The sequence below is a fragment of the Neophocaena asiaeorientalis genome, unplaced genomic scaffold (assembly GCF_003031525.2).
Source record: "Neophocaena asiaeorientalis asiaeorientalis breed wild unplaced genomic scaffold, Neophocaena_asiaeorientalis_V1.1 scaffold24, whole genome shotgun sequence".
NCBI lineage: Eukaryota > Metazoa > Chordata > Mammalia > Artiodactyla > Phocoenidae > Neophocaena > Neophocaena asiaeorientalis.
In genome coordinates, this window is record NW_020185317.1 from 6,178,485 (window position 1) to 6,195,635 (window position 17,151).

At 37.8% G+C, this 17,151-nt stretch overlaps 1 protein-coding gene across 1 annotated transcript; it reads left to right on the forward strand.

The window, feature by feature from the left end:
* Positions 1 to 7,004: 7,004 nt before the first annotated feature.
* Positions 7,005 to 7,565, forward strand: LOC112392142 (non-histone chromosomal protein HMG-14). The gene has a single exon (XM_024733682.1). It carries the CDS (start codon positions 7,091 to 7,093, stop codon positions 7,394 to 7,396), a length of 306 nt encoding a protein of 101 aa, XP_024589450.1. The 5' UTR covers positions 7,005 to 7,090; the 3' UTR covers positions 7,397 to 7,565.
* Positions 7,566 to 17,151: the final 9,586 nt, after the last annotated feature.

Consider the following 17,151-nt stretch of genomic DNA (forward strand, 5'->3'; position numbering starts at 1 on the left):
TGGCCCTCAAACTGGTAAATCTGTTTTCTGTCTTAATACATTATTTCTGTGGACTAGATAAAAGAAGGTTTTCCTCTGTGCTGCCAGAATTCCAAACTGGGTAGCTGGAGTATAAGGAGCTTTTAGAATATGATATGGATAACTGAAGCAACTACTAGTCCTTTGGCTCAGGTGTTTATTGTTGAGATGGTAACATATGACTAGGCTGAAAGACAAGTGTCAGCAGCTATAACAGGACTGCTGATGGAAAGGCAGTGTGACTAATTTCTGAGGAACAGGATGAACCATCTTTGCTGTTGCTGTTACTGTTGTCATTGTTGGTCATTTTTCTTCCTTTCTACAGGTGCTGTAATTAGTTGGTCAGACTTTTGCTCAGTAACTCAACTCAGCAGCTGCCCTTTTATAGAATCTTATAGATTGGTGGAACTCATAGATTTCAAAAAATATTTTAATATTCGAGAGGATCTTAGAAGTCATCTAGCTGAACTCTGTCTTTTTATAGATGAGGAAAATGAGGCTCAGGGCAAATACGTGACATGCTAAATTGCTTTTTGTTGCTACAGAATCAGGTCTAGAATTCAGGTCTCCTGGCTCCTGGACCAGTGTTCTTTTCACCATATCATCCTACCTCCTTTGCATATCAGTTGCTCACTAAAGATAGAAATGACTGATTTTAGGAGTTTCTCCTAAATGAGGAAGAGGTGTCTCTTCCTAATGCCTGGGTCATTGCCTCCTGTACGTCTTTTTTTTTTTTACCACCAAAATGGTTTTATTTTTGACACTGCCAACATGCACAACAATGGATTACTTTGGTTTCCTTAAACATTACTTAAGTACGCATTAGAAATATATGTTTACATTTAAGAAATGTAACACATTAAAAAAGTCCTCTACAAACATAACTCCTTTTCAGTATATTTTCCTGCTTTGTTTCACACATAAATAACATAATCCACAAAGTCATAAATAAAACTATTAACTCTTATGACCTAAAAGTATATACAAATTTTGGAACTTGACAAGAATGTCCTTTTTCTGATTTTATATAAATAACAACATGCAGTATTTGCAATGTTTTTTAATTAAACGAATGACTTACAATCAAAACTTTTATTGTCTCCCAACCAGTTCTCCCTATAGTAGACCTTCAGTGCATTTGGTAAAGATGTCATGTATTTAAAAAGTCAAAGTGGTCAAAAGACTAGATATTTTAAATAGAACAGAAGGTTGCCATTAAATATTACTAAGCCTTATTAAAATCACTTTGGTTTGTCTGAAGAACAAAAAATGCTACCAAAGAGTATATGCTTGTGCTATCATTTTTTTTTTTTTAATTTTTGGCTGCACCCCACGGCACGTGGGATCTTAGTTCCCTGACCAGGGATCAAACCCGCACCCCCTACATTGGAAGGTGGAGTCTTAAACACTGGACTGGATTTCCAGGGAAGTCCCTATACTATCATTTAAATGGAAGCTAACAAAGTCTTAAAAAATCAGATTAAATTTGTATTAGTCTTGGGAAAAATATTCCACTGAGATTCTGTTATAGGAACAGAATCCATGCTAAGTTTTCTAAAATTTATTTTGAACCATCACTTCGATTTGTTAAAACTTTAAGGGTAAAAATAATGACACATAAAAATGATCTTAGAAAGGCACATTTAGAATTCCTGATACAGAACACTTGATTATTTAGTTTTTGTTTAATTACTGGAAATCTTTATTCCTTCAGAAAATAATAACATTCTTCGTTGAGTGACACCATCTATTTAGTGATTTACTAGATAACCACTCAAGGTATATTAAGTTAGCACTCAAATTATTTTTATGTAACAAAAGTAAAAAAGACTTTTCATGTTGGAATTGTTTCATTATGCATTATTATTTTTAAGGCTGTTATTTACAGAGTATAAAAATTAGAAAGAAAAACATTCTCAATATTCTCACTAAATTTAAATGATTCAAATGATAATGGTAAGCTAAGCACTGTTATTACTTTTAAAATCTAAGTTTCTAAGTTTCATTTTCCAATTAATACAAATATGATCTGCTTCACACTATTAACTGCCAGTCAAACTTTATGTTTAAAAGAACTAAATATTCTTTGTTAAAGTGCAGTTTACAAATGTTTTTCCATACTCTTATAAAAAACAAGATTCTGATATGCATACTGAATCTAAGTCAAAATCCACAACGGTAGCTGAAATTGTCAACTTTCAGCCTAATACAACATAAATCCAGTTATTTTGCATAAACAATTCAAAATTAAAGTTTATAATGGAAATGTCAACAAGTCATAACTACAACATTACTATGGATGGGTTTCACTATACTTCAACCAGGCACAGCTGATGTGCACATCTGATAGACTGCTTAGAAAATTAAAGCTATCAGAGCTATAAATAAGGAACACATGAATATGAACACAGCAGTGCCAAAGCATTAGAACTGTTAAAAGAAAATAAGATGTGGTGTAAACACAACTGATAGTTTTCTCCGTAAGCCACTTTCCACTGATTTATAAAGCTATGGTTTTATCATTCTTTTAAAAAGGACAATGTTTCCACATTGCTACATGCAGTGATTTCATTGTACATTCTTAACTACAATGCAATCTTCAGTCCTCCTGCAGAGCTTGACATATCTCATCAGGATTTCTTCAGAAAGTCAGCTCGTCGTATTTTCAGCAGCCTTTAATGCTGCAGCGGCCTTGAGAAATTCCTTAATAACTGATGATAAAGCTTCTGGGTTAATTCCTTGTTCACAGAGCCGTACACATAAAGACAGAGTGTCCATATCTAATCCAGTATTCAAACTTCTTGAAATCTCAAGCAGAGATTTCTCCATGGTCTCCCTCACCGCATTCAGATTCGCCGCCGCCGCCACGGCGCCGCTGCTACTCGCCCTGCCGGAGGCCAGAGGGCGAGGGAGGAGGGCGAAGGGCCTGACCCGGAACTGGAGCGCCTTCCTTTCTCCTGGGCACTCACACCGCGCATTCTCCGCGCTCGCCGGGCAGGCTCCTCCCCTCGCGCTCGCCTCCTGTACGTCTTGATCAAAGCTTGTGAGTCCGTCACTCAAGATATCTATTTCCCAAGCACTCACCAGCTATTGAGACTCAGTACAGGGGCTTCCTCATGGAAACGATTGCTATGGAGTTGATAAAATAAGGTAATGGTCTTCAAAAAGCTGGGCAGAAATAGGTGGTAGTTACTGATAAACCTGTCATTGGTCCATGGCAAACTGAAAAAATTAAGGACAATATAGTAAACGTCCAGATAACCAATATTATTCAATTAATTTTAAAAATTTGTTTGGTTTTTCTATGTTTTCTTCATTCAGTATTTGTGATACTGGGCACTGTTGGAGATACAGTGACTTGTCCTCATGGACATTACATTCTAAGTGGAGGACACAAATTTTGAACAATAAAACACATATTTCACATACCAGTAAGTTCTATGCAGAAAACAAATCAGAGTATCAGGACAGAGAATGCCTGGAATAGGGCAAGGGTTGGTTAACTCACGTAGAGTGGTTAGGAAGGTCTGTGAGGAAGCGGCATTTGAGTGAGGAATGGATGAAGAGAAGGAACCACCAAGTAAAGATCTAAAGGAAGAATATTTCTGTCAGGAGAAAGCATGTGCAAAGGTCCTGAGGTGGGAATGGGCTTGGTGGTAGCAGACGTGGAGTGAGAAAAGGTGGAGAACAGAAGCAGATGAGATCACAGAAGTGGTCAGGGGCCAGGTCATGCAAGTAAGGCATTTGGATTTTATTCCACATATAACAGGAAGTCCACTGGAAGGTTTTAAGCTAATAGGGCAAGAGAGAGGGAAACAATTTAAGAGATTTTAGCAGTAATGTTAATGACAGAAAATGATGACGTAGACTAGGGAGGCTGGGTTGGAAATGGAGGCGATGAAAAGTGGCACATTTGGAGTATGTCTTGAATGTTGAACTGACAGGATCTGCTGAAGGACAGAGTGTGGGAAAAATACAGAAGTGTGGCCAACAGACTTTAAGGTGGTCCCCCTGACCACTGCGTTCTGGTGTTCATGTGCTTGCTTAATCCCCTCCCTTTGAGTGTGGCTGGGACCTGTGACTAACTTTTAACCAACAGAACATGGCAAAGGTGATGGGATGTTACTTCTGTGATTACATCATATAAGACTCCATCTGGCTAGTAGGCTCTCTCTCTTTCTCCCTTGCTAGCTTTGAAAAAGCAAGCTGCCATGCTATCAGAGGGCCTCTGGAGAAAGCCCTTTGGCAAAGAACTGTAGCTGGCTTCTAGATACTGACAGTGGCCTCCAGCTGACATCCAGCTAGAAGTCAGGACCCTCAGTCCTGCAACCACAGGAACTGAATGTTGCCAACAACCTCATGAGCTTGGAAGCAGATCACCAGCTGAGCTTCCATATGAGAACTAAGCTTCTAGATGAGAATTGAGCCCCAGTCCATACCTAAACTGCAGCCCTGTAGAGCCTTGCTGAGTCCTGACTCCTGACCCGTGGAAACTATGAGATATTAAATGTATGTTGTGTTAAGCTGCTAAATTTGTGGTAATTTGTTACGCAGCAATAGAAATGTAATACACATAGGATGTTTAAATCAACTTTTCTAGTCTTAGTATCATGAAGTGTTTAAACAATAAAAAAGCCATGATCCCTGAACACAGCTCACTTGATTTGCAGTTGGCGAAACAGGGCCACAGAGTAAGCAACACATCTGAGGCTATACAGCTCACTAGCAATTAGAATCCCATCTTCTGTTTCCGCAGCAACTGCTTTTCCTGCTGCACTATGCTGCTTTCTATTAAACGTTGTTTTTGTTTGTTTCTGTTAGTCTGTGTGAAGGACATCCTACAACTTTATTCTGGTTTATTGAGGCTTGTCAGAAAAAAAGATGTCTTTCTTTACCTCATCCAGGAGGTCTGCCCATGTGTGGTTCATCTGAATTCTTAACCTGCAACCTGTGGTAGCCTCCATCATGGAAATGAAGTGGCATTGGGTTAGGGAGAACCCTTTAGACTCTCCCAGACACAGCTTATTTTAAAACTTCCTACCCATTCAAGGCAATGCTCCTCTTTTCCCATAAATTCTTGGGAGCTCTTGCCCTGTTTATGTGGCCTTTCCTGGAAAACAGAACCACAGTAGGGGTCACTGAACGGCCACTGGGTTGAAGTGATAGAAAACAAGAAAATAGAAAATATTTTTAAAATAGAAGGAAAGAAGGAAGGAAGGGAAGGAAGGGGGGAAGGAAGGGAGGGAGGGAGGAAGGAAACTACATGGGAGGAATGCAGCCTAAAATGCCAGTGACCCTTGGTGCTCACAATTGAACATATATGATTAAACATAGTGAACATCTCTCATTAGCTGTACAGCTGCTGTCAAACCTGGTGGATGCATCTTACACTGTTTTCTGGGTCCATTGCCAGAGACAAGAGACAGGAACTGGAATTTTGGCTAATGCTGCTCTGGAAGTTGCTCTTTCTTTATATAGTTCATGAAGCATTGGAAGGATTTAGCAAACAGCCTCATCATATCAGGAGACTTCAGTACTTTCTTGGCAATTCTCTTAATTCTCACATATTTTCCGGCCCTTTGTCTCCCGACCTGTTCCTTGCTTAGCCTAGTACAAAGTTACTATTTTCATTCTTTTAATGCTAGGATGAGAAAATGGAATTCTTCTCTTTCGTGTATGAGCCAAGGCATCGGGTTGACAGGGTAAAATAGGCAACAGGGATAGAGTGAAAGATGACAGATGAACATCGACGTGCAGTGGACAACCAAATCTTTATCTCTAGATTACCGTAATTTGGGGGGTGGTGTGACTCAGGATAAAATGAGGCTTGTAAATAATTATGGTTTAAGTTATCAAGCTGTAGGTCAGACTCTTGTTCAGCTATTTGATATAAGCAAATACCAGCAGTCACATTTTATGGGGAAATGTTTCACCTGACCTAAGTACATAGGAATATTTACTGCAATTCTGAAAATAATTTGAGATTACTAAGCTTCCCCTATCCTTTTCGCTGAGAAGACACCCACCCCTCGCCCGCCCTGTTCCCACACCATCCTGCAAAAATCCTTTTTTCACTTGCCAGGACCCTGAAATTTAAGAATTAAATATGCTTATTTGCTTATCTTTGCAAATATGCTCTTTGCTTATTAGTTGTTTACCTAAAATTTATATAACTCAGGAATGATAACAAGTGAAGCTTTGTCAGCTATTTATACATGAAAGTGAGTCTATGCCATCATTTCCTGGAGCAGGTTTAGGTGAGGGGTGGGAGGCTGCTTTGATAGTGAGAGAAGTTGTATGGTGGGAGGCACTAGGGAGGCACATATGGGGAATACACCTAGGGAAGGTCAGGCAAAGGGAAGGGGGCTCTGAAAACCAACACAAGGTGCTTGACCATCTGCCGGGACAAGCATCAGCCTAACATGATCTCCGTCTGGCTTCTTCCCTGATCCTTGTAAGAAATGGTAGATGTCTGAACAAGCTAAAAACCTAAATAACAATTGATGTGGCACTCAAGAGCCACGCATTGTTACACACTGTTTAGTAACATAAATATTATTCTTTATAGTTCCATGTATTCAAAGCTTTTAAAAGCGCACTGTATTGTCAGGTTACTTAAACGGCCCGCATGGTATTACCTTCTTGTCTGATGAGGGTATATTAATGATATGCAAATTTTGCTGTATACAGGTAATGCATATAATTACATTTTCTAAATTTCCATATTTCGAGCAAGTTTAATTTTCAGTCAGGGCACTTTATACTGTATTTAATAACACTGTCATGATTAAAATTGGTCAATTAGTTCAACCAAACAAATGATTAATTTAGTAGAATATTATTTCAATTCGGCTATTTTATTCTGTTGCTTAAAAAAATGTAAACAAAATAAGCCAAAACAAAACCAAAATCCCAAACAAATACTAAGCCTTCCAGTTAACTCTGTCAAAAAAATTTGAGGCATTAGAAAACAGATTATTGGGGCGGCAGCGGCCAAGCCCCCCAGCTTCGCGAAGGCTCTCGGCGCGCCGCGGCCCCCAGGCACCGGGCACGCGCCCGCCCCGCCGCCACGATGCCCAAGAGGAAGGTCAGCTGCGCCGAGGGGACGGCGAAGGAGGAGCCCAAGAGGAGGTCGGCGAGGTTGTCAGCTACACCGGCTCCTGCAAAAGTGGAAACGAAGCCAAAAAAGGCGGCAGGAAAGGATAAATCTTCCGACAAAAAAGTGCAAACAAAAGGGAAAAGGGGAGCAAAGGGAAAACAGGCTGAAGTGGCTAACCAAGAGACTAAAGAAGACTTACCTGCAGAAAATGGAGAGACTAAAAATGAGGAGAGCCCAGCTTCTGACGAAGCAGGAGAGAAAGAAGCCAAGTCTGATTAATATCACACACCTGGTCCTATCAGGGGCCCCTGTCTCCCTTCTTGTACAATCCAGAGGAATATTTTTATCAACTCTTTTGTAAATGCAGGTTTTTTAGTAGCTCTAGAAACATTTTTTAAAAGGAGGGAATCCCACCTCATTCCATTTTTTTAAGTGTAAATGCTTTTTTTTAAGAAAACAGGTTATTGGCAACAGCAATGTGAATTTTTGTGAATCCACCAAGAGTTGAAGCAGTTTGATTATGATAACTTGGCTTTAAGAACTAGTTCTTAATATATATATATATTTATAAAAATTTCCCTCTGTAATGGAGAATAACTTGTACAGTTTCTGAGGATTGAAATGTCATTATACATTTGTCCAAATCCATAGAATGTACAACACCGAGAGTGAACCCTAATATAAACTATGGACTTTAGGTGATAATGTATTAATGTAGGTTCATCAGTTATAACAAATGTACCACTGTGGTGGGGAGTGTAGATAATGGGGACCACTATGCATGTGTGAGGGCAGGAGGTATATGGGAAATCTTTATACCTTCTGCTTAATTTTGCTGTGAACCTAAAACTGCTCTAAAAAATAAAGTCTACTGAAAAGAAAGGAAAGAAGAAGGCTGGACTTCAGAGTGTGGACTTCTCGCCAAGGAGGCAGTGATAATGGAAATCTCCCCATCCCCGCCAAAAGTGATGGTATGTGAAAGATTAGCATCCTTAGGTTGAGAGAAATAAAACAGAAAAGTAATGTTTACAGTTGATGAGGAAAGCTTAGAAATGTCTGGGTAAACTCTTTAGGTATCAAAATAGAATTCATTAATTTACTAGGTTTTCCCTCATGTATACTGCAATCAGTTTTACCTCATGGTCCAGATTACTAAAGATAGATGGCCACCTAGAAAAGAAAGAATGGGAGAAAGGGAGAGAGAGAGAGAGAGAGAGATGGTCATGCATAGATTTTGGATCTGCTCTGTCTGGCTCTGCCTGGCCTCCCTCATACCTGTCAGCCTGGGGTAGACAGAAAATCCCCTGCTTCTTTCACGGGGACAGGATACTCTCTTTTTGCTGGCTGCCTTGTTGGGAGGTTTGCCAGCTTCACTCCAGAACATGGACCATTTGTTTTTGTTGGTAAAGAAATTTTGAAAGAAACAAACTATGATTCCTTGGTTTTGTTAAAAATAGGGTGCTTCTGGTGGTAGTTAAGTTTGGCAGTCAGGGAGGTTTGAGAACGATATGTATGTCCTATATGTCTGGGCTAGAACCTTTTTCTCAGCTGTGCAGTGTTTGCTGAATAAGATTCAATATGTAACTGACACAAGCAAATACAGATAATCTTCAGAAGCTTAAGCATGTTTTAATAGTAAAATAAGTTAGTCTTTGACCCTAGGATACTATTGAGAGTCAGATCCCAAGACCAATGTGTTTTAGCTGCAAATAGATCAGGTCTCTGAAGCTATGAATGGACAATAAAACCAATACATGCATACACACATACATATGTGCATACACACATATATACACACCTGTATATGTTCCAGGATTAAGGATTTTAAAATAAATATGAATTAAAATGACCAATACGTAGCTATTTTCTTGTTTAAATTATTTTATATTCCCATTAGTTAACATAGTAAAATTGAGCATCTTTCCAGCAGGTACCCTTTTAGTACTTCAGTATAAAAATAGTTTGATTTATTAAAAATAATTTCACATAACATTTTGCAGCTTTACTCTGCACAAGGAGTTTATGTTAGCATGTTTAATGTCATCTCTGTTTTGAACTCTTCAGAATTTAAAAAATACATATCTGTCTTAGAGGCCATTATGCATCAGTTTATTTGTCTTATATAACTCATCTTATTATTTAACTTGTACTAAAATAACTTATTAAGATTATTTAATTTGCTTGGGAAGACTGATACACAACAGACTTTTTGGTCTTGATGTCTTCGCACAAAGCACCCATAGTTATTACTATTGCATAATTAAGCATACTTCCAGAAACATGACAATGTACAAATTGGAGTAATGCCAAAATTATGTATATAGAGATTGTTTCAGAGAATAAAAACCAGTCTTTCCCTCTAACACCAATTATCTAGTGTTCTTACACACTGAACAAATAACCAAATTGATCATCCTCAACCTTGAACTAAATTTGGAGAGCTCTCATTTTTACAAGCTCATCGGGCTTTCATTTTCATCTTTTAATGAACTTGCCCATGCTGAACAAAGACATTTGAATCTAATAAACAACTTGTCAAGTGCATTCCCTTGCACCGGGCTAGGAGTTTTGTTGTTATTTAATTTTTTCTTTTAATCAGCAGCTTTGTCCTGGGTTGGTTAGGATCAGAGCTTTGACCTACTGCTTTGACCTGAAGCCTGCACAGTTTTATAATTATGAGGCCCATATCTATGCAGAGGCAAGGAGCTCATTATTGTATTTATTTTTAGAATGTATATGTAATAATCAGGTTTATGAAGAATGCAGTGATTCATTGGCTACTGATAGTTTCTTTTTGTAATAAATAATAATTTATCATGATTAAATGGGATTAGGATGTTGTTTCCCTAGTTTATAAAAACACAGTAAAGAAAGAAAAACAAAATAAATGTAAAATAAACTCTAATAAGTATAAGTTACTCAAAAATCATTTAAAATAGTTCATGTGGAGTTTAAAATTGCAAAATGCTTCATTATTTATACTTTTGGGGACATTTTTTCACCAAATTGCCAAAATAAATCAGTTATTTTTGTGATATTGCAAGTATTATTGAGAATGTGTTAATATTTGGCAGCATTAAATATATAAATCAATCTTTAGCCTTAAATAAAACTAAGCAAAATGACCTTGTGAACAGATGGCTTAATAAAAGAAGAATAATTTTTACATTTTCCTCAAGTCTTTTGCCCATAGCATAATTTTTACCTGAAATTCACCCTACTTTCATATCCCAGCCTCTTATGCTTTTAACAAATGCCAAGTCTTTTTCAAGGCCTTTCCTATATCTTTCTACTTTATGTAATTTCCTTCTTTGAACCTCTAGTCGTTATTTGTGTACTTAAAAAATACTTTTATTAATGCTTTATCAGTTACAAAGGCTTTCAATTTTAAGCAACAGAGACTCTGATAGTGGCTTAAAAAGATAGGGTTTTATTTCTCTCACATGACACAAAATCTGGGAGGAGGTGGCTGAGGGCAATATGTCAGCATCTCAGTGATGTCAGCACCAGCATCACTGTGATTCTCTTATTCTTTCCCATTTGATTCCAAGATGGCTGCCACAGCTCCAGCCATTACTTCAGCTTTCAGTGCAGGAAGGAGGGGAAGGGCAGCTGCTAGCCATATCTGGCTTTCCTTATATTAGAAAAGGAATAATTTCCTAAACACACCCTACAGACTCCTTACATTTCATTGGCCAGAACTGTGTCACATGGCTACATCTCCTTGTAAGGGACTTTGGGAAAGTGAGTCTTTAGCTTTTTTTGTCTTTGTGGTAAAGAATAAGGGGGTTGGGAACCAAGAATAACTGTCATGGATGGTAATCTGTGTTTAGTCACTCTTGTTATCTCTGTATTGCTGATATATATCCTACCTATAGACGTCACTCCACTGTTATTTATTGAGGTAAATTATTTTTGTATAAGAACCATGTACTTTTCAAAAACACTTTAAAGTTTATTAATTTATTTGGGATAAGTTAATCAAAGTTTAGGAAAAATTCATATTATGTTGATTGAAGGTATTTAATCAATATTAATTGAATATCTATAAAACAAAAAATAGTTCTGGCAATGTTCTAAGAAATCACAAGGAAGACATAGCTTCCTATGAACATTCACATAAATATTCATAAACGTGATATTCATAAGCGATTTTGATGAAGTACAGGCTATTTTTGCATTTGATCTTGTTAAGTTTCATCCTTTATGTTTCCCTCCTTTGGAAGGCTAAGAAAGAAGAAGCAATAATTAGAGGAGGTAAAGCATTCATCTCTTTTTTCCCTAAATTAATGTATGTGTAACAAATAAAATTTTAATCCAGCAAAGTGCATTTTAATCAATGAACAACATAACAAAACATGTATTCAGTATTTTATTTGTAAATACAAATTTACAAATAGTCTGTATTTTGAAATAATTTATACTTTGGGGGGAATTTATTAATTTTGATGTATGAGACAGAGAGAAGGAAAAGAGAGGTTGATTTTTGTTTTTGTCAATCATACAATTTAAAATATTTTTACAACAGTTATGAAGATCTATATTTAGTCCTTTTCAAATTTCCAACGAAAGTTCCTGTCAACTTTTTTCTTTTCCAACTGATGTCCTCATTAGTTGGAATATAGGTGTTTTAAATATAGGTGTTTACACCTATATTTAACACCTTTAAATATAGGTGTTTCATTTTCAAAATGATCATTGTTTTATGTTAAATACAGAGCTGGGAAGACAATACTAATATATTTACATGTAAAGGGCCTGTTAGACATAACCATTTTTTGAATCTGTTATTGGTTCCTGCTTTCTGCTTGTTTTGTTTTTCTCTTAACGTTTTTCCTCTTTTCAGCACTGAAGACAGGTAGATTTGCACCAGTTGTGAAACTGGACCTCAGTGTGCTATCATAACAAATGACCCTCAGCGGGATGCCTGGAAATGGCTGAAGTACCAGTAGCCAAGACTGGCCTGTATTTGAGCAGCAGAAGTACAAGGGGTCCTTGAGTGTGTCCTGTTGATGGACCCCCCTGACTTCTCAGGTGCTAGAAGAACTGAATGAGTTCAGTGATTCCTGAGGACTCAGGTTTCTTTCATTGAGTGTGGATGTTCCCTGGTGATTCTGAGCCACCTAAGTACTAGAATTGACCTATGTCCCCAGGGCTAGTAATGGTCCAGAGATTGAGAGTCTCTGGATAATGGCAAAAGGTTTCTTCAAATTTATCTGAATCTGGATACAATGAACAGAGTTAAAGTCTTATTGAGCTTGAACTTAATAGTGAGTGTAAGGGCCTCTACATTATTCCTTTTTATCTAGAAGTCCTTTTGATGAAAATATTTTATTAATTCTGAAAAAGGTAAGAGACCAGAGAAAGGCTTTAAAAATTATTACAGGGAAGCCATCTGGAACTGGGTAAAGTAATAATTCCAAATAAGAGCTATAGATATATTTTTAGTCCTTAAAATGTGTCAAGGTTTTAGAAAAATATTAGGAGTAATTTGCCATTACTGGAAGTGCTTTCAAGATTAAAAGTACTTTGGTAAGTACAAAGAATGAGTTCGTTAGTTAATAAAGAGTAATTTGGTACTTTTATATGAAGACTTCAATGCATATTCGATACATTAAACATTCCAACAGGCAGCCTCTTTCCTAGATAACTGAATGGAGAGAAGCTGACTCATGAAAGTTCACAGAACAAGTTGCCAACATAATTTGAATTTCAGTCGGTGACTTATTCCCAATCCAGGTAGCTGCCTATGATTGTTCACCTATAAGGTATGCATTTATTAATTAATCAGCCAACATTGATCCAGTAGTGACTGTGTATCAAGCACTGTAGTAGGTGCTGAGTTTCTAAAGATGAGTAATATCTAGTTCTGCCTACAAGAAGTTCATAGACGTTCTGTGTTCACCTGATCATCTTGCAGCCACTCACATGATTATCATGGAAGGGGCAGTGGCCTCCTCGGTTTTACCCTGGCCTTCAGCCTGGGAATTTGTCATGAAATATACCCGAGAAATATGTTTTAGAGCTAGACTTGCTTAGACTATTTGTGTATTGTACATAAAAATACAATTGTGCATGGATATTTGGGTGAGACCATGACTTTTTTTGATGTGAATATGTAGAAATGCCCTTTTGGAAGTTTTCAAATATTAAATTATTGGCAGATCAAATATACTATCACCTTTCTTTTAAACTTTCTTTTCTTCTTTTCATTGAAATACAAATGTTCCTCTGCTCTTGATCCAGTTAGTTCTAAGCCAGTTTGTACTTGCCACTGGTGTGCTCCCCCGGTTGGCTTCCTCTCATAAATTTATTTTATGTTTGCTTCTGACTTTGAAGATCAAAGGTTCTTAGAAAACTTCTTTTCGCTTTTCTGTGTAATAAGTAATCCAGTTATCACCTGTTAACTTCTTTGTCTTCCAGACACAGATTCCTAAATGTTGAAAGTGAAAGAGACCCTAGAAATGGAAACTTCTCAACTTTCATATTCCCTCAGACCCAAATTTATTCCTAAGGATGCATTATGTCTCTTTAGTTTCCATTCACACTGGGCATAAACTTCTCAAAAGAATGAGAGAAACAGCAACAAGCAACAATCCCAAGGTAGTAATTCTTATTGCTCATCAACTTTTCATATTATATGTTGATACTATACTATATTCATAGCCCAATTAATATGGTTTTTAAAGAGATATTTGGAATAGATTGGTAGCTGCTACAGGCAGGAGTGAAGGGAATCAAAATATACAAACTTCCAGTTATAAAATAAGTAAGTCATAATATACAGCATGATGGCTGTAGTTAATAATACTCTACTGCATATTTAAAAGTTCTGAAGAGAGTAGATCTTAAAAGTTATCACCGCAAGAAAAAAGTTCTGTAAGTATATATGGTGATGGATGTTAAATAGATTTATTGTGGTGATCATTTCACAATATATACAAATATCAAATCATTATGTTGTACACCTGAAACTAGTAAAATGTATGTCAGTTATACCTCAAACCCCCTTAAATCCACAGAAAAGTAGTGTTCAAACAAAGATATTTGGGGTGATCTTTACCACTTTGTTTCCTATTAGCAGGGATAATTAAGAGAGATGAGTATATAGTTACACATGTCTCTGGAATGTGTTTTGAACTTATATTTTATTGTGAATATTTCTTGCTGAAAATCTACAACAATTCAGATAAAATAATAAAGCTTTACCATGAAGCTATGACTCCTAAAATACAGAAATTGCCCACTTTTCATGACATGGGCTTTTGCTTATTTCCTTGCTTTCTACCTCATGTTCAGGATGACCAACATCTTGACTTGGTCTAAAGAAGCATCAGCCTAAGCAGAGATGATTTCCTCCACTCCCATTCAGATGACTTGCTGTTGGTTCCCCCTTCCATGTTTGTTAGGAAGGTTAATTAAAATTTTTACTCTAAATAGTGGTAATTAAAATTTTTTCCCTTAGTTTTTGGTAGGCTGTAAAGAAGACTACTGAGGAAGCAATTAAGCAGGAATATAGTATCAAGACGCTGTGGAAAGAAAAAATGTGTACTGCTATCAAAAATAGGAACAGTTAACATTTATTCATATTCTTTAATCACAAATTTATGCTATATTTGAGTATTCTTCATGTTTGAACAGAGGATTTTGCAACTATATTTCTTTTCCTCAGTATTTTTTTTTTTTTTTTTTTTTTTTTGCAATACGCAGACCTCTCACTGTTGTGGCCTCTCCCGTTGTGGAGCATAGGCTCCGGGCGCGCAGGCCCAGCGGCCATGGCCTACGGGCCCAGCCGCTCCGCGGCATGACACTGTTGTGGCCTCTCCCGTTGTGGAGCACAGGCTCCGGACGCACAGGCTCAGCGGCCATGGCTCACGGGCCCAGACACTCCGCAGCATGTGGGATCCTCCCAGATAGGGGCACGAACCCGTGTCCCCTGCATCGGCAGGCGAACTCCCAACAACTGCGCCACCAGGGAAGCCCTTTTCCTCAGTATTAAATTTCTTCCATTGAAATTATCTAACCAGTCAACAAACTTTTCTCTGTACTGTGCCTGTCTAGACATGGCTCACTTATTCCCGTGAGAAGGCAAATAAATACACTGGACAATTTCATTTGTTTTCACTAAGCAAATGAAATTCTTCCCCTTTATGTCTCTTCAAAGTGTATATCCTTTGAGTTCAGAAAGGAGAACAATCCCCATTGTTTATTTCTTAGATTCTCAACATCATTCGTTTTGAAGATAAGGGGCAGCTAGCCACCCCTGGAATCTATGCTGTGATAACTGATGCTGCTCAGCTGAAGGACCTCTTGTGACTTCATGTTGTTTGTTTATAAGGAATTCTCATGGTTGTAAGAAACTGAAGTGTTTGCTTAAAATAGCCCCTTGGACTACTTTAAATTCTCTAAGTGTTTTCTTTATTTAGGCAATATCTAGGTATTGTTCCCTTTAAGAGGGAAAGACAAACAGTGTCATTTATACAGTTTCAGATCACTTCATGTCATACAATAAATATCAATGGTAAATAACGAAGCTGAGTATTTGACAGTTTTAAAAATTATGATTAATCATGCATTCATTCTAAAAGTATTTATTGAGGGCTTCCCTGGTGGCGCAATGATTGAGAGTCCGCCTGCCGATGCAGGGGACGCGGGTTTGTGCCCCGGTCTGGGAGGATCCCACATGCCGCGGAGCGGCTGGGCCCATGAGCCATGGCCGCTGAGCCTGCGTGTCCGGAGCCTGTGCTCCGCAACGGAAGAGGCCACAACAGTGAGAGGCCCGCGTACCGCAAAAAAAAAAAAAGTATTGAATGTCTTCCATGTGCTCAGACTGCCTCAGTTTGAAGATTCTAAGTATTTCTATGATTGTTAATTAAATAGACTACTGATTATAGTCCATAGTGTAGTCTTTTCTAGTTAGGATCCAAAGTAGGCAGGAGATCAGGATTTTTCTGGACTGAGGGTACAGTCCAGAGCCTCATATGTAGTGTGTGCTCAGTAGATGTTAGTTCTCTATCTGTATCCACCCCTCCATACTTTTCTTCTCCGGAAGTATAAGGGATCAACATCCCAAACCCTGAGTTTGTCATAGTGGATGTAAGCTTCATGGGGGTGTAGAACTTGTCTATTCTATTCACTTCTGTATTTCAGAACCTGGAGAATGCCTGCCATCAAGTAGGAGCTGCCTAAGTGCGTGTCCACAGGCGGCAAGGATGGCCCTCCGCAGCGCTGCTCAGGACCTGTGGAAGCAGCTCTCCACTCCCCTCCGCCCCACCTCAGTGTAAGCACCAGGTCCTCTTCTTTCTTCTCCTAGGTTCTTTGGTTGCCTCAAGGTTTACGAGGTAAAAACTACTCTTTATAGTGAGATTGGCAAGCCATGCCTCATGTTTTTCCTCAGTTTACCTCTTGTTTCATTGCTCTCTGTTTTGATTAATTTATGTTTATTTCTTTAACATTGATAATATAATGGAATACTCGAGGCCCCATTCCGTAGTCTTAGCTCCTAAAAAATCTTCTTCTGACTGGAGTAACAAAATTTAAATGTCTTGTTGGTCAAAGATAAAAGTTAACCATAGGGAATTGTTCTGTGCTTACACGTTGTTGGTGTTTATTTTCAGTTCATCTATTAAAGATCAGGAGGATTATAAAAGAGAAGCAGGCACCTCTAATTTAACTTTTAGTCATACATTCTGTGGAATTACAGTGGTTCCAAGGGATGCATGAAAACTCTTATTACACTGTGTGGTGAGTTTTAATTACTTGCAATCCAAATATGTAGTACTTGCAAAAGAAATTCACCCTTACAAAGCTGATATCTTGGGTATACCACACTGCTTCTAACCCAGTAATATAATAGTGTGAGCACAAAATTACACACAATCTGTGCACCCTGAATAGTTAAGCTATTTCATACTATCTGTACTCTGTGGATGCTAGGTAGATGACAGCTTGGAGAATCACTCACCCATAGGTGATCTGAGAAGATATAAGAGATTCTGTTTGCATTTCTTTTTTTTTTTTTTTTTTTTTTGTGT

What these genes read in the sequence shown, in the direction of transcription:
- LOC112392142 (XM_024733682.1), top strand. Translation starts at nt 7,091, where the DNA reads ATGCCCAAGAGGAAGGTCAGCTGCGCCGAGGGGACGGCGAAGGAGGAG.